Here is a 21,905-nt window from a genome sequence, read left to right as displayed (position 1 = left end):
GTAAATTATACTTTATATTTTTTTTAAAATTTAAAATTATAATTATGGTAGTCTAACAATGTAAATAATTAATTTTAATGATCAATTAATTGAATTTTATGTCATTTTAGTTTTAAATAACAATTGATGAAAAAAGGAGTCATTATATACTTCAAGTAATTTCCTAAATTACTATATAATTCTATACACAGTGTAATTTTGCAGTATAATTTTCTAAAATAGTGCAATTCCAATTACACTGGAATAAAGGAATAAATGTAATTTATTCTGTAGTATAATTTTTTAAGCGGTGTAATTCCAGAATTTTATCAAACAATATATAATATTCCACACAGTATATTATATATTTTCCATTATAATTTTTTAAACAGTGCATTTATATACAACTGTGTAATTGGAATAATTGTGATTTATTGCATCCATTAATATGAGTTTTTTTTCCGAAAATATAAATTTGTAAATATGGTTAAGTGTAAAAATGCAAATCAATTAAATTTCATTAATACTATACAATGAAAAAAGAAAAATAATATGCTCACAATTAAACTTCCTTTTTGCTATTATACGATAAAATTAATAGAACGTATGATTTATTCATTATTTTTAATTTACAATTAATTTTTAATCAATAATTGAAAAATAGTCAAGTGGAATTTTGTTTATTTCGTCTCAATGTAAAGATTAATAACATTAAATTTTTATAATTTTTTATCATACGTAATTACAGATATTAACGATTAAATTAGTGTATAGGATTGTGTGAAAAATCAAACGTTATAAGTATTTTAGAACGGAGAAAGTAAATGATAAATGGCAAACGCTAACTAATGTATTAAAACATTCATTGACAATAATAATAATAATAATAATAATAATAATAATAATAATAATATATTTAAATAAGTAATTAGAAAATAAAATATAAAGATAGATATAGTTAATCATAAATTCTCATATGAGATGGTTTTAAGGTGAGACCGTCTCTATTGAACTAACCCAATACACTCGTAGTGTCTTAAAATAATCACCTATAAGTAAGTGATAACCTAAAAGTGATTATTTACAAATTAAATTTATCATTTTTTTTTTCTTAAAGTGATTAATTATAACCTTAATAAAGTAGTTATTTATAGTTTTTAAAATGATAAATTAGAAAAATGTGCTAATTGTATTGGTTTGTCTCATGATGAGATAGTCTCGTACAAGACTTTCTGGTAATATAATATATTTTAACATGATTCGGCGATATATTCCAAATTTTATGCTAAAATAAGTAATTGATATGGTCTCATCGTAAAACTGTCTAATTTGAAAAGTTTTATATATTTATTTGCTTAATTAGTATAAAGTATAATAAAATCATTGTTAGCCGAAAATGTTTAAATAATTTTATACAAATAGCCGAAAATTGTACAATATATAATTTTTTTTTTAAATTCAGGAAAAAAATAAAATTGTTTTAGACCCAGATTCAAACCCTAGACCCGCCAAAATCTAAGGATTAGGGTCCGGGTCCAAATTTTTTAGACCCTATGGATATGGATCTAGGTCTAGGCCCAATAAAAAATTAGGGTTTAGATCTGGGTCTAGCTGGACCCGACCCATGTCCATCCCTACTAACAGCGAACAAACGGGAGAAAATGTTATAGCGTTGTAAAGGACGAAAAAATCTAAACATGTTTTTTCGCTGTTAGTTACACTAAACATATCTAACTTTAAGCTCAGACACGAAAACGCTTATCTTGGAAATTAAAATTTTTCGAAGCTTATTTTCGTGATAATAAGTTTCAAATGGGCTAGATTTGGGCTAATGAGTGATGGACTCCTCTGATCATTTTCACTGGGCCATGCTGGAAGAGCATCGAGTGATGGACTCCTCTGATTATTTTCACTGGGCCATGCTGGAAGAGCTATGATTGAAAATAATGATTTTTTTTTTAAATAAATCTCGAAATAAGTTTTGATAAATTTGAATTTTCAAATTAAGTGTTCATGTGTTCGAACCTAAAATCAATGTTTGTTAGCTATTATTAACAACGAACAAGAAGATATGTAACACGACTTTTTTGTTCGCTGTTAACACGACTTTTTTGTTCGCTGTTAGTACTTAGTAACAACGAACAAAGTCATAGTACATATTTTTTCTCCTATTCGCTATTAGTAACAATGAACAAATCCATACTTTAGGCTTGAACACGAAAATGCTTATTTTAGAAATCAAAATTTTTCGAATATTAATTATTTTGGGTATTTGTTTTTTAAAAAAAGCTCATTTAATTTAATTTTTCGCTATTTGTGGGCCCGATTTGCTGGGCATCTGAATCAAAGTGTCTTCTACAAGTTTTGCATGAGATTGTAAAAGTGATCACTTTAAGGTTATAATTGATCACATAAAGATTGTAAATGATCACTTTAAATCTGTAAAAGAGATCTTTTTAGTTTGTAAGTAATTACTTCGAGGCATGGTGTACATTGTGTTAGCCCAATAGAGATAATCTCATTTTGAGATTGTCTGATTGAGAACTTATAATTTTTTTGCTTTATTTTTTTGCTTTAAGACGATCTTATCAAAAAATTAGATTGAATAATCCAACTAAATTAATTAAAGTATAAACTTTTATATTTGAACTACATACTTTTAAAAGTTTAGTGTTTAGCACATTATTTTGACTCTTTGACACTTTTGAATATAATATACTCTTTTTAAAATTTGAGCTCCTTGTATGAACATGTCTCACCGTGAGAGACAATAATTGCGCCGTTGTTTTTAAGTTATAGTTTCTAAATAAACGAGAAAATATTTTCAATTTTCTTTTATAGAATTTAGCAAGGAGAAATTAATTTAAAAATCCAACCTTTAGGTACTTGCTTTTAAAAATCTCATATTTCATTTATCCTACAAAAATTCAATATTTACATCATTTTTTCTTTTAAAGGACTTCAACAATCAACATCATTTCCTTTTAAATTTAAACTGTACAAGTTAAAAAGTCTTGTAAAAAAATAAATAATACAAAAATTCAAGTTTTAAAAGATAAATAAAAAGTAAAATTTTCTGTCCTCATGATATCGAGTAGGGCTGGCAAAAGCTGACCCGACCTGCTAACCTGATCTGAAACCGACCCGAAATTAGCGGGTTTGGGTTTAGATTTTTGACCCAATTAATTAAATGGGTCAACCCGACCTGATCTGTTTATTTAATGGGTTAGGTTCAGGTTGAATATTTAAACCCGAAAAAAACCTGTTTAACCCATTTATTAAATGGGTCAATTAGGTCAGGTCGACCCATATTTAACCCATTGAAATTTTTTTAAAAAGTCATAAAGAATAAAGATAACTAGGATAACTGGATAAGTGCCAAGGCCCAAGTGGTATATCATAAACCCTAAAAACATAAAATAATCATAAAACCATTGAAAGTTTGAAACGGCGCCTTCCTCAATTCCTCTCCACTCCAGTCTCTGTGCGACAGTGCGACTGCACCTTCGCCCTTCTCCTTCCTCTTCTCTGCGGCAACTTCTTCTCATTGTGACTGTGCGCCTTCTCCTTCCTCTTCTCTGCGGCACCAAGGTAAGAATTATTTCTTTGTTTTCCCATTTTTCTTTTTTTTTGATCGATTTTTTCTAATTTGGAATGTTTTCAATTTTTTTGATTTTTCAGTTTAAAAAACTTAATAAAAATGCTTGTACTATGTTCGATTATTCTTCACTAAAATGGTATTTGGATTGAGATTTGGAATCTTTCTTTATGAAGCTTGTACTGTGTTCGATTTTCAACTCCATTAATGGATGCAAGTATGTTATTACAGTGTTTTTGTCATATTTTACAGTATGTTTTAGAGTATGTTTTACAGTGTTCAATTATTCTTAGAAAAATTATCAACTCCATTAATAGATGCAAGTATGTTTTACAGTGTTAGCCATAAATTAGTTTTTATAATATATGGGTCAAATGGGTCAAATGACCTGAAATATATGGGTTCAATGACCTGAAAAAAAAAAGCAGGTTAAATGGGTCATTATCAGTTTAACCCGACCTGCTACACATCAGGTCGGGGTTTCAATTTTTGACCCATTTAATTAAATGAGTCAGGTTCAGGTCAAGGGTCTACTGACCCATTTATATATGACCTGAACCTGAAAACGACCCAACCCGACCTGTTTGACACCTCTAATATCGAGGTCATATTAATTGTCGCTTTTCAGTTTTCATCACCAATATAAATTATCGCTTATTTTTTTTCTACCAATTACTCAATTTTTATTTATTTTTTTTTATGAAAACTAGGGAACAAAATGAAAAATGGCCAAATTTATGGGAGGAGTTGGCATTTGGCAAGTGGAATAACAAAAGCTATGAATATCTTGGAAATTGATGGTACATGATCCAAGCATGGAAGGAAGTAACCTAGTTTTCTTTGAAAATAGAATGTTAGTTGGCCTGTGTTTTCAGTTACAGTGTAGTTAATAGTTTAATAAATTTGCCCTCATCTGGTGATCTAACTACATATATTATATTACATTATAATACATCTAAAAGATTCAATGATTTAACGTATATTATCCAACAAGATACAATTATTAATCCTTATCGACATACTATATATATAGAGTAGTGTCTCTAAATTGTTGCTTGGTTACTCCCTCTATTATGTAGTATTTGCAATAATAAGGATTGGACAAAATTTAAAAAAATTAACAAAAGACATAAAAGTGTTAGAGTATATAACTCATCAGTTTAAGCTTTGGGTTGATTTTTAGAGTATATTACCTCTGCCTCATTAAAATTGAAACATTTTTCATTTTGATTCGTTCCACTTAATTTGCATCATTTCTATTTTTGAACAATGATCTATCACTTTCTTTAAATCTCATCCATCCATTTCAACGCTTCTTTAATTTCATCCTTACAATTCATTTTCTCTTTCATTTATTACCACTTTCTTAAAAATCTTCCTCTTTCTCTTTGATTCAATCCTATCAGAACAGATGGGTATGACATATCATGGGGATATATGTTATATAATCTAACAAAAAGTTGATAAAAAGTGTAATTTATGAGGAATTGCAAGAATGTTTATTGCGTCTGTGTGGGCAAGATGAAAAGATAAATTAAACATATAAATGAAAAATAAAAAATTGTGAATCATAACCAAAAGTAGAAAAATAGTAAAAATATCATAATTAAGAAGGATCAAAGCGTAAAATTTAACAAAATATGTGGAACAGAGGTGTATATTAAGTACCAACATAATATTTAAATTTCCTCTATTTTCTTGCAATTTCAACTCTGTATAAAGAATCGAAAATTAGTCAATCATATATGTGGAAAAAAGGTGTATATCAAATACCAATATAACATTTAAATTTTCTCTATTTTTTTACAATTTCAATTCTGTATAGAGAATCGAAAATTAGTCAATCATATATAAGATGTCATTTCTATTTTACTATCATGATTCATCACCCCAACAATTTCTTAAGCATTGTATTTAACGCGGTAAGGAGTACTACGTAATTAGTGTTATCATCATTTTTGAGTCTTGACTCTCACGGTTAGATATATGGTGAAAATTGGAAACCTTATTTACTATTATCTTTCATTAGTTTGTTTGGTATTAAATACTTAGTAGTAATAGAATAGTTTTTAGTGATATTTTTCACATATGTTGTCCTTTTCTTAATTAAGATTTTTATTTCAAACTACTTTTTAAATAAATGAATAGTAATTCTATGAAGAAAAAATGATTAATGAAGGAATTTTAAACCAATTTTCTTAATAAAATAATCTGAGTAATAATTATTTTATTTAATCACATTTATTATTATTTTTTTTTGGAAAAATGAAAACTTTCCATTGCACCAAAACAAGACAGTACAAACACAAAGGAGGAGAAAAAAATTCCCCCTTCTATTGCATCAATATAAAAAAGAGACCTAACTTCTATGAAGGGTTGCCTCAACTCACTGTTCATGTGCAAAGGGGAGAAAGCGCCTTAGAGACAAGATCAAAAATAATCAAAAGCTAAACAAGAGTCTAAACAAACAAAAGTCTACATCCCTCATCTGAGTGAGAAGGATACAGTGCATTGATCCTCCCTTTAACCTCTTGTCGAATCTATGCAAAACAACAAAAAGAGTGCTCATACTAAGATTTCAAATCGCATCATTTCAAGCCTTCCAAATATAATAGCAGAGAGTGTAGAGACTAGTAATAATTACTTTCCTTCTTATACTTGAAACTTTCCATTTCCCTATTAAATAATTACTTTTAACATTTATTATATATAAAACTATACCAAATAATTGATTGATTGATAGTTAGGGAGGTTTAGAGTGGCTATCTTCAATTCCCTAAGGATATAACCACTAGACTATTATCTAAGCCTCATCAGTCATTACCTTCCTTTTTTTTTTTTTGAATTAAGTCATTACCTTCATTTCATTACAAAACAAAGGAGACACATAAAAGTTTCTGACTAGAAGAAACATAAACATAAATAGAAATAAAACTATTATTGAGTACAATATATGCCCCTTCTTGTTCCACAAAATGATAAACGACATGACAAAGCATGAAATAAAAGTGGACAACCTAGCACAAATATCAAGAGTTATTACTAGCCTTAGCGCAAATTGACAAATGCATAGATGGTGGAACGGTTAATCAATCACTATTAAAAACCAATTGAAAGTAATAGGAGAAACTCATGAAATTCTTCTCTTTTTTCGATGAGAAATGACTCATATGTGGGTGTCTTGTAATTTTTTTATCCATTAAAAGGGTTACAAATCTTATTAGACATGAACCTTTAATCAATGACCCTTTAATAAGTAGTTTAATTTATGACCAGTTATAAACGTCTAACAACAAACTAGCTCTAACACCAAGCTAGATAGAATTTAAAAATAGACATAAACAACTCAAATAAAGAATTGAAAAAGTAACCTAATATGCATAATGGTTAATGACCATGATAAAATTTAGAAAATAGGTTTGGACAACCCAAATAAAGAGAAAAAGAAGAAACCTACTTACAAAGCCTAAGAGGGATCACTATTAAAAGCAATTGGTTTATGTATGGGTTTATGTATGAGTTATTCTTCAAGTTTATAAAGTGTCGTATACTTTTTCTTTTTTTCGATGTGGGACAACTCACATCTGGATAACAATTCGAGTTCTATGTTATAATTAAGGATTACAATTCAATATAATTAATATCATTTTGATTCAAATGATTCAAATCATAATTTATAACTTACGTAGACTCGAACCTTTATTTTCGTGTGAAAGAGAAGGAGGAGGAGGGAGTATATCATGTTTACAAATGAGTAAACGACGGTTATGAGTGATAAAGATGGCTTACCAAACCAAAAATGAAAATGGCCATCCTTTTCGACTTAATCATAGATGAAGTCATGTCGGAATGTTGGTGGTTGTTCTTGTTTACCATTTTTTAACTTTCAATAATATAACACTCATAACTTCATTCTTTCTTTTTTTTTTCAAATATATAAATGGGAACACACTTAATTAGGACAACTCAATATTAAAAACTAATACTATTAATATAAAGTATATATATCTTTATTTTCCTTAGAATATCACATAATGCATGCATTTTATGGAGTACATGAACACCACATGCATAGGTATGGAACTATATTGAAAATTTTGTCTAACACCCTTGACAATGCACCGCCTACATTATTTTTCTTTTGTTTTTGGGTGATACCATGAATTCATAGGAACTAAGAAGTTTCCTAACCAAGATAGCATTAAGGAATATTTCTAAAATTTTAATTAGCCACATCGAAAAATACTATTATCTGATCTTGCTATTAAAAATAATTCAATTAAAACGACTCAATTTATTTAATATAGAGTTTAGTTTACTTCAATAGATTACTTTAACTCCCACAGTCAGTTGTTAGTGATTAGTAGCTCTAAGAAGTAAATCGTTACAAACACTAGCATCCGCACATACATCTCATTAAGGTGGTAGAGTTTCCGAAATGTTCATGTATCAACTTGTTAAGCTTGCTATAAATAAAACATTGAGTCTGTTGCCGTTTGATTGGATTAATTGATCAAGAATAGTACTTCCTCCGATTCACCTTAAGAGTCCCATTTGACTTTTCACGGATTTTAAGGAGAGTCAAAAGTGGGACTCTAAGGTTAGGAAAGAGAGTGGTATTATGGGTTTTTTAATGTAAGGAAGGAAAATTAGTATGGGTAATGGAGGGTATAATTGAAAATAGAATAAAGTTACTAAGGGTATAAAAGTCAAAAATCCATACCAAAAATAGAAATTGGACAATTAAGATGACTTGACCATAAAAGAAAATGAAACACATAAGCTGAATAGGAGGGAGTATAAAAAACATAAAATATATGGATAACATAAATATAGATTATGGAAAACTAAAAACACTATTTTTTCATGTATTACAAAGTAAATTATATGGTTAATCAAGCTTGAAAATATACTAAATTGGTTGATGTTTGGCCCATTTAAAAATATAATTTTGACTTACTAATGGTCCACAATAATAAAATTAAAATTTATTAACAATCCGTCTCACTAATGACCCGCTAAAAAAATTCAAATCTAAATTCCTAATCACAATGAGTTGACCCAACCCATTAACCAGCTCACTTGAGTTGACAGTAGTGGATACTATCACGTCGTCAAACTTTTACTGTCCTCTTCCGACTATGCATTTGGCTTGGATTAGTAAACGAGTTACTAAAACTCAAAAGTTGAAAGGTATAGAACTGTAGGTGATCCTGCTAACTGCTGAGACTCCCTACCGACATATTTTTCCGTTTTTTAAAATTGTTACTAATAGTGATATTTTTCCTTATAACATATCACTAGCTATTAATAGCAATTTCAGATGGACTAACTAATTTTCTAATTTTAATATATATATATATATATATATATATATATATATATATATATATATTTATATTGGAAAGACATTGTGATATTCCGGGTTGATAAGCTTTAAAAAAAGATTGATAAACTACTTATATTAACAAGATGCATATTCTTTTCAAACGAGCTTATTTGCTAAGAACTCTATAGTTAAGTGTGATTGGTGGAGAGTAATTTTAGGATGAGTGCACTTTTGATAAATTTTTCCGGCGTACGCGAGTAAAAGCAAAGTGTGCTGAAATTCTGAAAGGACTTGTGTTAATCTGTGAGGCCAATGTATGGAATCAAAAAATAGTTACACATTGTGGCCTTTGTAGGCCCCAAAAATTTGTTAGTCCATAACTATATAATAGTTTTAATTATCCTTGGGCAGATGGGTTAAGAAATCTATATTTAATTCACTTTTAGCAATACGTTCTAATTTAATTAAAAATCTAAACAAGGTCAAAAATTGAAGTATTTGAGTTATACTTTATTATTGTGTTAGTTTTTAAGTTAATGGATATGACAAATGCTCACAGATTATGCAATAAGTCAATCGCGTACCAATTTAATAAGTCCAAAATGGAAAACTTTACCTATAAATAGCAATATTGATTTATAATTTATAATCATAATCTTACTTTTAAGGTTATACCCGTATTAAACAACTACATGTCTATGTAATTTTTAATTTAGGTCGGATCGGGTTAGATGAATTCTGGACTGCAAACTCAACCTATCCATAATATTTAATTGGGACTTGCGTGCATAGGAGGCTCCTTAATGTTTTTTCTTAAGGATAAAGTTTTAGAGACTTCATATAGACAAGGAAACGGAAAAGAGACAAAATAATTATTTTATAGAAGATGAAAATTATATACTGATGTGTGTGTTTTATATATTATTTTCTACCATGTCCCTATTGTATTTTCATAGCATTTCTCGCGTATTTTGGTTAATTTTTTATTGGTTTTTATGCTTGGTTGGAGTGTTTGTTTCCTATCTATTTTGTAGGTACAAAGCTCTAATTATGCTAGGAATCGACTCTTGGAGCGAGATTTGCAAGTTGGAAGGTCATAACCTACTCAAAGGTCATTTTTGTGTTGACCAGGTCTCAAACCCGGGTGAGTGTTCACATACCCGGCCGGGTGAGCCTCTCATACCCGGGTGGGTTTCCACATACCCGACGGGGTTTGTACTTGGCACTTAGAAGAATTTGTAGATGCCATTTGGAAGAAAAAGTTGCCACTCACACCCGGGTGGGTTTCCACATACCCGGCCGGGTGAGCCTCTCATACCCGGGTGGGTTTCTAGACACCCGGTCAGGCTTCCATTGAAGATCAAATTGCTCTGCTGCGTACCCGGGCGGGTTTCCACATACCCGACCGGGTTTACTCTTGAACTTAGAAAATTTTTGGTCTTGAAGATTTAGTTTTGCTTCGCACCCGGCCGGCTTTCCACATACCCGGCCGGGTCCAGCAATTATTTTTGATAGTAACTTCCCATATCCTCCGATCTCTTTTAAGGAGGATATAAATAGCTTTTGAGGGGAATTTTGGGAGACAGTTTTTTTTTCTCTGTTTTGAGGGTTTGATATTGAAGGGATTTCTCATATTACTTGCCATGGGGGATTGTTAATAACACTTGGACATTGTAATTTTAATTATATTGAAGGTATTAGTTTCAATTCTAATCTCTTATTCTTGTTTATCATTGTTATCTTTGAATGTTTGTTTCTCCATTAAATTTGAATTTGATTTTCTCCATGAATTTAATTGTTGAATCTCTTGTTAGTTTTAATATGCTTAGTGAGTAGTTTTATTTCTAGGGTTTGGTGAAACTATGCAAAAGGTAATGATTCTTGTTTGATTTTAGGATTTAAATTTGGTTTGTCTAGGCGATTCAATTGATGGGTTTTAGATTGATTGCATGTTTGGCTAATTTGCAAGTTTTATTCGCTCAATTCTATAAGCGAGAGTTGCGAGTTTGAGTGAACGATTTCCTTCTTTGAACAATTAAGCTTTAATCGCGATAGCTTGTTTTATTGTTTGATTGTCGAATTTGTTTGCGAGAGCAACATCTTCCTTCGCCTATATTCATTCCTATCCCAATTATTGTTCATGAATCATGATCGATGCATAGTGAATCCTTTTAGCCATAGGTTTTTAATTATTGAATTTTATTCATCTCTTGTTTTTGCGTTCTACTTAGATAAACAAAAATTCAACATTTGATCGTTAGCAATATTGAACTTGGTTCAAATTGTGACTTTATTTGTCCTTCCACAGTGGTTCGACCCTATTTTACCAACTATACTAGTTAGGTAAATTAGAAATTATTTTTAGTAGTAAAACGACCTATCATATACACAAAGATAATAAAACATTTTACCACTAAATTAACCCATAATTTTAACCATTTCTATTTCTTTTTTTACTATTGAAACCCCAAAAATATTCAATAGCCTTGATCATCACCTGTCTGTGCATGGACAAGTACGTTCAAAACCTAGTTCAGGTGAAAACAGCATCTACTCCACTGCTCCACTGCTCTACAGTCTGAGAAATACCTAACAAAATAACTTTATAATATCACTGAAATTTTCATCTTTTTCTCAAAATAAAAATTTTAAAAATTACTTCTTTCGTTCCATAATACCCGCTACATTTTCTATTTTTGGCAATTTTATATTACTTGCTATATTTTTGTTTTTAGTAATAAAACAATTATTTAAAGTTCTTCCTACCCTATTTTTATCCTACTCTATACTCTATACTCTATAATAAAATACTATACTATACTCTATAAAGTAACCTAACAACCTATTTTTCCTTTTTCTTTTTCAATAAACAATAATAAAATACTATAATCTATAAAGTAAACAATCAGCTACAGTGTAGATCAATCACTTTTCTTAATGCCCGTACCCATGCCCATGCAAATATAGCGAACGAAAGAAGTATTTTTTTAAAAAAAACTTTTAGAAGTACTATATTTCCACTTTTCTGACTTTCTCCCTCCAACAATCCATCCATACCAATTATTTCTTCCATTTTAAAATATAAGTACTTGTTAAATTAGAATAATTAATATTATTTATCGTTTAAACTTATTTTATATATTTGGGTTAATATATAAGAAAAAATATCGTATCAATTGGAATCTTAATTAATTATTTGAATCATATATACACATACTCACAAATTTTGTATAATTTTTAGATGTGCATATATTAATATGTATATAAATAATTAAAATAATATATTGTATTACTTAAAAAGTAGAATATAATAAAAATAATGGAACGAAAATAGCACAACTTATCTTCCACTACATATTAAACCTCAATTTCCCTCGTACTCTTCCCCACCCCACCTCATCATATATCACTCCTACTCTCCCGAGTCCTCCCCTCTCAAAAAAAAAAGTTCTACTCTCAAGACCCACCATCAATTTGGCGGGTCTACAACCCAACCCACATCCCATTTTTTTCTTATAAAAAATTATAACAAAATAATTAGAACCATGGAAAATGATCAAACTACGTCCCTTCCGGGCCCAAAAAAACCGGCCCCTAAGCGAACCTCAACCAAAGACCGTCACACGAAAGTTGATGGTCGAGGTAGGAGAATTCGAATGCCGGCGCAATGTGCTGCGCGCGTCTTCCAGCTGACCCGTGAATTGGGTCACCGGTCTGATGGTGAAACTATCGAGTGGCTTCTTCAACAAGCTGAACCGGCTGTTATTGCTGCTACAGGAACCGGGACTATTCCAGCTAATTTTACTTCCCTTAGTCTTTCGGTTCGTCGCTCCGGTTCAACCGTTTCTTCCGGTTTACATTCTAGACCTTTTGGGTATAGTAACAATTATTTTGGTAATAATAACTTGTACGTTAGTCCTCCTAATTGGTTGGGATTTTCTAATATGTTGATGATTAACGGTGATCATCAGTTGAGTGATCCAAGCCATCAAATTAATATATTTCCTAATAGTGGCTTGGTGGAATTATCCTCTAGTTCTTCCCCTACGTTACTTAATCTACACCCTAGTGGAGATTCTAACACGTATGATGGGAAAAAATGTGCTTCTGAAGTGGACGAAAATGATGATGATGACAAAGATCCGAATCAGGATTTAAATGTTGGTCATGGGTCGGGCCACGGGCCAGGATTTGGTACGAGTAATAGCAACAACGGTACAGTTGCAAGTGGGTTGCATTTGATGAATTTTGTCAATAATAACAACAACAATAATACGCCAATGGGATATTTCACCGGACAGTCGATGGCGGGTCCTAGTGGTGGCGGTTTCAATGGGCCGTTTGGGCCGAATAACGGTCTAAGACATGTGGCACCGGGTACAATGATAGGATCCCACCCTCAAGAAGGATCTAATAACGTGAATCATGGAGACGCTAGCTAGGAGCTAGCTAGTAACTATAAGCAACTAGTTGCTAGGTATGTTATTTAATTTGTAGATCAATCTAAGTAATTAATGAAATTAATCAAGTGAGCATAAGAAAGTTATTGTTGATTAATTGTGTTGATATAATTAAGTTTTTGACTTTTGTTTCTATTGAATTATTGAATTATATAAAATAAGAATTTTTTGTGTGAATTTGAAAGGTGAAAATTTCGGTTCTAAGCATATTAATTAGATCTCTTATTCTGGAGACATTATGCAATGAAATAGTTATAGAGTACATTATATTTATAAATTAGACAATAAATATTGTAATGAAATAGTTAGAGTGAATTATATTTATAAATTATACAATATATATTGCAATGTAATACACCGAACTTTGGTAAAAAAAAAATATTGTGTTTAATTATTGGGATAAATGTTGAATTGAGTTTTAATCCAATAGACTGTTACCTGTTGATGATCAAAACACTTGATCACTTGATGAAAAATAACAGACTAACAATATGATTATTATTATCATCATCGTTCACCGTGCATATATCTAGTTCATAGGAATTATATATGATCAGAATCTAAGGAGGAAAGAAAGACGACAACTCATACCCATAAAGCAGGATGCAGCTAAAAAGTCGTCTCTTGATTCGTTAAAAATCCTTGGGAAGAGAGATAAGTGAAAAAGACAGAGTAAAGCTGATTCTGCAAGTCCTCAGTAATGATTTCAAACATGACTATATACATTTCAATTAAAATTCTATTGTTTTTAAATGAAATATTTTTGTAATTTAAGACAAAAGTTCATCAAATTTTAACAAAATATTAATTTTATAGTTTACATATATAAAGATTTGAAACAAAAACCATAAAATTTTCATTTTACTACTTTGCAGTTTGTACCGTGCATTTTACTCTTTTATTTTAAATTAGTGTTGGTACAATATGAATTAAATTGATCGAAGTCTATCGAAAGGCTGAGTCTGCCCTGCCCCTGATGTGGCTATGCCACTGATGGTCATACTATAGCCACTAGGCCACCACTCCACCACCCACCATACTACAATCAACTGGGTTATGAAGCACGCACGTAAGCTGAAAGATTGGGAGGATCTAGGATTAATAATGTGATCAACTGACAACATTCAACTTATATATAAAATCATGTACTTAGAGATATTTAAATAGGTGCTGGTATAAGTTGCTATAAGTTTTGTCATGTGACAACGCTAATCTGAGCTCAAGACAATAAACACATTTTATAAAAACTTGAAAAATACTTACATTTTCATTTTAACAATATTCTTTTAAAATATTATTGATATTATAGTATTATTTTGTTTTAAAGCCGCCCGGACAAATTAAGAACCATATAAGATCAGTCCTCTAACTATCCTTAGCCTTACTCCATAAAAGATGTACTGTGTAGATAATAGAATAAGTAAAATTTGAAATCAATAAGCAAATTTAGATAAAAAAAATCAAAAAATATGTTCGAAGTAAACTAATTTCAAAAAATAAGCGCATACTAATCTAATGCTAAGGTTTGGGTATGTTCGCATTTAACAACAACGAAACATTATTAAGGATGAGTCAAAAAAAGTCAGCCAAAGAATCGTCCGTTGTTACTATCAGCGGGCCATTTATTTAAGCTGAGTCAATAAAATTCAATCAAGTAATCTGCCGCTCTTACTAACAGGGGGCGATTGAGTTGACTTGTAGACTGTTGTTAAATTTGGATGTTAATGGCCCGCTGTTAGTAACAGCGGGCGGTTGCTCAGCGCTGTCTTGCTTTAATAATAACCTGCTGTTAATAATTACGAACAAATACCAACCCTTAGCATTGAGCTGGAGGCACTTATTTTTAGATATAATTTAACAAAAGCTTATTTATGAGTTTCTTTTTTTTTTCAAAAAAATACTTATTTATTTCTAATTTTCACTCCAACCTGCTTGGAAAAACCCTTTGCAAGACTAATGCATTATGGAACAAAATATTATCCACGCAAATGATATAGGTTTCATTTTACGAATTAATAGTCCACTTAGAATGACCCACAAAACAAAGACGAAGCCAAAAATCTATTTTTCAGCCAATCTTACATAAGACCGTCTCATTATGAGACGAATCCATACAAGTAAGCCTATTTCTCTATATTGGAAATATAATGCAAATACAAATAAAACAAATCGATTTGTATTTCCCTTGTGTGGATGGCAATAGAACTCCTTGCTTTGTAAATCACCAAATGGACACCATGAAGATAAGGTTGTGACAATTAGAGAAGTCGCTCGGAAACTTGATATGAGTAGAAGGCGTTCATGCACTTTCCTATTATGATATTTCTCCCACAAAGGTGCTTGAGATAATAAAATGAAATTCACAATGAGATATAATCTAAACAACAAAATCCTAGCACAAGAAAATTGCAATAGTAAATACAAGTGCTGTAGTGCATTATGAACTTTGATGATATTAAGAATTAATTATTCTCTCAATATTATCTCATGAAAGGAAGAACAAGAATAAGAGTATTCTTAAGAGAGAAATCATAAATGATATGAAATTGGGATTGAATGTCCCTTGGCATGCAACCTCTATTTATAGAGCTATGCATCAAACAATACCTCCTTTTGAAACAAAAGTGTTTCACCAAGCAAAGCTTATGAATCAAAGTAATGTTAAAGTAATGTTTCACCAAGCAAAGCTTATGAATCAAAGTAATGTTTCACCAAATTCTTTGAGGCACTTAATTGGACTTATAATATATTTATTTAGTCCCACTACTATTCTAAGTATGTAGTATACAAATCTAGGTCTATATACTTTAAATTTTCAACACTCTAAGTGATCACTATGAAATTGTAAGTGATCACTTTAAGGTTATAAGTGATAACTTTAAGACTATAAAAAGTCATCACTTTAAAAATAAATGTACATTGAGCCAATCCAATTAAAATAATCTCATCATGAGACCGTCTCATATGAGAATTTGTATATAAATTAATAACTGGGACCAAATAGTAGAATATTATAGGATTAAAATTATATGAATTAAAATTGCATAGGATCGGCATGCTTAGAAATTAATTACCCCTAAAGAATTGTCATTTCGTTTTGGATTTGTGAAGTTTCAAGATTTGTGGATGAATATATTAAACATGCTATTAACAAACCCATCTTGCTCGTTCACATAGTAAAACAAGTAATTAGTATGTAATAATTAACGAAAAAGTATGAATTATGTTGTATAACATTGTTTGATCTTTTGGTATTGCATGATTTATTATATGTTGAGTGTTACATGCTGATTTATTATACAATGAATATAAAGTAAAATATACATACAATTTCTATACAACAACAACATTGAACATATCCATAAAATTGAAGTATTCAAAGCATTATATGAAAATGAAAAATATGCAAGAAAATGTTACTACAAATATCAGGCATGCATATTGGCATATTGCATCAAGTACGTACACTTATATATATATATATATACACTATACAGGTAAAAAGAATCCTTTCTATTTTTGAAATGCAAAGAACACATGATGAAGAGCAAAGGGCCGGGCCGGGCCGGGCAGCAAATGTAGTGGCGAAGTAACAAAAAGTTTCCATTTTGATCGTGTGCAATCAGTATCAGCAATACCGCCCGTTCACCTGAAAATCTGAAACCATGACTTTATACTGATTATCACTGTACTTGAAATAAGTTTTCTAGATTAAATACTCACTTTATTTTTTCAAATTTACTACTGAAATATGATATTTTTTCTTAAATTATATCATTTTTAATGGCAAATTTAAAACCGTAAACTCGTAGGAAAGTAACCATACATTAAATTTATAGTATAATGATACTCTTCATTATTGATAGTAAAGAGGTAAATGATTAAGTGAAAATGAATGTGACAAAGCATAAATAATAATTATATTGAATGTGGTCACTGATTACTGATGATATCAGTCCTGTTTTGGTGTTGTGTATCTGCATCTTTGTCCCCCACTTTTTACTACCTATAAACTGTTCTACAATGTCTCATCACTTCATATGCCTGGTGACTCATAGTTTTACCACTATTACAAATTACACTTGTTGTAACACTTTAAAAAGTTGCATAAAGGTCTTATGTTTCTATATGGTTGTTTGGATGTTTTTTTAATTGAATTTTAGTTTTTGGCTTGTTGATTGGTCAAATAATAAAAAAAATATTTGGTAATTGGGAGGTTTGGCAATTTAGCTGTTGGTTGTTAATTATTTAATTGGCTTTTTGAACCAGTTGGAAATATTAACTTTTTTATTAGCATTTAAGCTAGTTGGAAAAACCAGCTACTGGATTTTAACCAAAATAAAAAAGTATTTCAGTTAGCTTTTTTGTTGTCTTTTGGCTTGTAGACTCATTTTTTCTCTAATAAACAGTCAATATACCTAAATTTACGAAAACATCTTCATAAGCAGCTGGTTTTTTCAGCTAGCTTAAAAGCCAAAAAAACATCCAACATTTCCAGCTGGTTATAAAAGCCAACAGCCAACAGTCAACAGTTAATTGCCAAACACCGTCAATTACTATAGACTTTTTTGGTTGTTTGATCAATCAACAAGCCTAAAGCCAAGAGTCAATCAAAACCCAATGTAAAAACCAACATCCAAACACCAATTGTAAATTAAAAGGGAAATAAAACCTTAATGTAACGATTTTAAAATGTTACAACAAGTGTAATTTGTAATAGTAGTAAAACTACGAGGTCCAACCCAATACAAAATTATTCATTACACATAAATGAAACAATTTATCCATTATATATCATTCTCGAGCGAGTGTATCACTAATTGCAGTTGCTTATTTCTTTTGATAAGGATATGATCTGTTGTTATCTAAATCAATCCAAATTCAAATCTAAATCTAAACTCTAATCATATTGTTTATGAGTAGGATATGCCTAGTATAATGGTGATTGATATCATTAATCAACTAGTCTTTTATGAGACTGTCTCACCGTGAGACAGATTTATATAAGCAGTCCATTCGTAAAAAGACATAAAAATAATAAAATCTGAATTCACACTTATACAGTAAGCATTTTTTTAAATAGATTGGCCTAAACCAATTGAAATCGTTTCACGGTGAAATGACTTCAATAAAAAATTAGTATCACTAAGCACAAATTTTTGTGAGAAACGGTCTTTTTGAGAGACCATCTCTAATTGAGTCGGCCCATAAAAAAGTAGATTAAAAATATAAATTAAGCTTTAATGGACTAGGTTTAAGAGATGTCAGGAGACCGACTCATCATTAAGTACTTCATATTTCACAAATTCTACTTGTTAGAGGCCCGTTTCGGATTGGACTGTGTAACCGGATTTTATATCAACAGCCCAAACAATAAAACTAGGGTTTATATAAAGAGGGAAGCACCTATATAAGTTTAATTTTCTCCGCTCCAGCACCCCTTCTTCCATTCTCTATTTTCTCCATTATCGCCGTTCGTGAGCAATCATGGTTCACGTTTCTTACTACCGCAACTGTAATTTCCTTTTTCTCTTCTCTATTGTTTTTATTCTTAACATTTCATTTTTGTGTTTGAGGTTTTTAATTTTGAATCGATATTTTATTGCTTGATAAATTATATCTTTTTGATGAACATTTGATTTTGTGGGTTTATCTGATTCTTTATGTGATTGACGATGTAATGTGTTTGGTTTTGGTCCTTCCTTTCTATTTCTACGATGATGATTTGTTCGTATAATAATTTGATTCATCACATATTTTGGTTTTGAACTGGGGTCTGGGGATGGATATTATTAAAATCTAATATATTTGTTGGTTTTATTTGATACTCTATGTGGTTGGTTTGTTTAAATTTGGGAGTTTCTTTTTAAATCTACAATAATGATTTTGTTATTCTAAGAAATCCTTCAAGTTGGTTGTTTTGTTGCTTGATTCATCATACAAATTGGATTTTGGAATCGAGATGGGTTTGCTCAAAGTTAGTAAATAATGTTTTTGTCATTATAGATGGGAAAACCTTTAAGAAGCCCTCTCGTCCATATGAGAAAGAGGGACTGAATTTATTTACCATACAATTGGGTTGTAAATAGAAGTTGATTTTGTATGCATGGATTAATTTTTTCTCAATGTATAAGGAATGAAAGAAAAGCATGTTAAATTGTTGATTTATTGTTAAAATTGGCCTTTTGCTTGTTGAGTTTTGAGTAATTTCTTGCTATTTTAGATGGGAAAACATTTAAGAAACCACGTCGTCCATATGAGAAAGAGCGATTGGATGCTGAGTTGAAGCTTGTAGGAGAGTATGGTCTTCGCAATAAGAGAGAGTTATGGAGGGTTCAATACGTTTTGAGTCGTATTCGTAATGCAGCCAGGCATCTTCTCACTCTTGATGAGAAGAACCCTCGCCGTATTTTTGAGGGTGAAGCTCTTTTAAGGAGGATGAACAGGTATGGGCTTTTGGATGAAGGCCAGAACAAGCTCGATTACGTGTTGGCTCTCACTGTTGAGAACTTTTTGGAAAGGCGTCTTCAAACTTTGGTCTTCAAGTCTGGTATGGCCAAGTCTATTCACCATGCTAGGGTGCTCATCAGGCAAAGGCATATTAGGTATTACTTTAATCCTTCTTTTATGTCATTTTGTTGCTTGATCTTTGCTTGCTGGTAAAATTTAGATACTTTCGATGTTTTTGAATCTGCTGCTAAGCTTCGTGATTTCTTTGCATTGTGTACCGACATTGCTTGAGGTTAGTTGGTACCTGGTGGTGTTGTTTATCGATCTTTTAATCAATTTAACATAGTTCGGTTTGGAAGAGTTTTATGGAGCTCATTAAGGGTGGGCTTGAAACTGTTGAACTTATAAATAAGTGGCTTTTTGAATAGCTCATACTATATCTCCTGGGCAAGGCAGTGGTTCTGAAAAACTTATGCGTTTTAAAGTCTGCATTGAGTGTTGTGGATTTCTGAAGATATTGGGTCATAGGTTTGAACTTTGAAGTGATAATGCCTCCGAGCGATGCTAAATGGTGTGGTGTTTTTATTTTTATATTTGAAAATAAGCTGAGGTGCAAAAGTGAGAATGGAAATGGGATAGTTACCGTGGAGTTGATTGTTGGATGTAGTGAGTACTTGGAGCATGTAGGTGATGGTAACTATCGAATGCCATTGAAAAATGGCATTGTAGAAGTAGTGGATGTATGATGCATTCTCGAGTTTGGCTTCTTGGATCTGCACTCTTGAGTACAATTACAGGTTTTGCTTGTTATATAGTTAGCTTTGGCTGCTATGTGTGATCTTTTATGACAATAAGCCTTCTTGGATACTGGTTTGATTCCACGATCATTCCAGACTTTGGTTGTTCTGCCATTCATTCTAAGTCACCCCACACGGCACACGTGGACATTGGTTATTCTGCCATTCTAAGTCACCCCAAACAGGGAAATACGTCATGTCTCACTAATGTTATCTTTCGGCACAATTAAGGATTCTTTGCATTGTATGATCTATATTGAGAAAAAGCCTTGTTGATATGGTTTAATTCCCTGGTTGTTCACCCTGAACACGACACATTTGACTGACATGACATGGATACATATGACCTTTTACTCATTTTTTAAATGTAGTGTGTCGAGAGATGTACTTTTATTTTGCTTATGCTTATTCAGCACTTGCTTTCTCATTCTGTGGAGCTCATTGATTCAGGGTTGGGAGACAAGTGGTGAATGTCCCTTCATTCATGGTGAGGCTAGACTCTCAAAAGCACATTGATTTCTCTCTGACTAGTCCCTTCGGAGGAGGCCGCCCAGGTAGAGTAAAGAGGAAGAACCAAAAGGCCGCAGCAAAGAAGGCAGCTGGTGGAGATGGTGATGACGAAGATGAAGAGTAAGCTATTACCAGCCTCTCATTTGTAGGCGTAGGCATTGAGATCATTTGTTAGTAATCCTCTTATCAATCTCCCAAGAGATCTACCTTTTTCATGTTTCAGTCAGATAATTTTCTTACATCATCTTAGGAAGTTTTGAGTGCTTGCTTCTGTTATGTGTTAAATTATTCTTAGATTTTGTTAATTTATGTTCACCTTGTCAAACGCAAATGTGTTTTTTAATCAATTTACCATATTTGGTACATCACCATGCTGCAGACATATTGTATTCACTTGTTTCAACACACACCAACCATTAGTTGGTGTTGCTCATAAGAATTGCAGTCACCAATGGCAATCTAGCCTCATAGGAAAGCTTGTTAGCATATCAAGATCTTAATTGTAGAAGCCATTCTGCTCACCGTTTCACAATCAGCAATAAAATATCTCCTCAGTGTAAGAGGCATCTCCATGTAGATAATGACTTACCGGGAACTATAGGATGCTGTTAGTGATGTGGAATATCAGTTCTAACCACTGCAGTGTATAGGCTTCTTTTAGCACTATAGCAATCAAAACCAAACAAGCCGAGAAAAGATCCACACTTTATGTAGTACAACTCATCTTATATGAGACCGTTTCATCGTTAGATGTGCCCATACAAGCAACTCAAATTATTTAT

General features: G+C 31.3%; 2 protein-coding genes across 2 annotated transcripts; both read left to right on the top strand.

Moving 5' to 3' along the window:
- The first annotated feature begins 12,304 nt into the window (after positions 1-12,304).
- LOC130809063 (transcription factor TCP15-like) lies at positions 12,305-13,562 on the top strand. The gene has a single exon (XM_057674689.1). It carries the CDS (start codon positions 12,452-12,454, stop codon positions 13,346-13,348), a length of 897 nt encoding a protein of 298 aa, XP_057530672.1. The 5' UTR covers positions 12,305-12,451; the 3' UTR covers positions 13,349-13,562.
- A 5,177-nt stretch (positions 13,563-18,739) lies between these two features.
- LOC130809062 (40S ribosomal protein S9-2-like) lies at positions 18,740-21,501 on the top strand. Its single transcript, XM_057674688.1, has 3 exons — positions 18,740-18,881; positions 19,590-19,971; positions 21,064-21,501. Exons 1-3 carry the CDS (start codon positions 18,854-18,856, stop codon positions 21,245-21,247), a joined length of 594 nt encoding a protein of 197 aa, XP_057530671.1. The 5' UTR covers positions 18,740-18,853; the 3' UTR covers positions 21,248-21,501.
- Positions 21,502-21,905: the final 404 nt, after the last annotated feature.

Source organism: Amaranthus tricolor, chromosome 3 (genome assembly GCF_026212465.1).
Source record: "Amaranthus tricolor cultivar Red isolate AtriRed21 chromosome 3, ASM2621246v1, whole genome shotgun sequence".
Taxonomy (NCBI): domain Eukaryota; kingdom Viridiplantae; phylum Streptophyta; class Magnoliopsida; order Caryophyllales; family Amaranthaceae; genus Amaranthus; species Amaranthus tricolor.
This window is presented reverse-complemented; position numbering and strand designations above follow the sequence as displayed.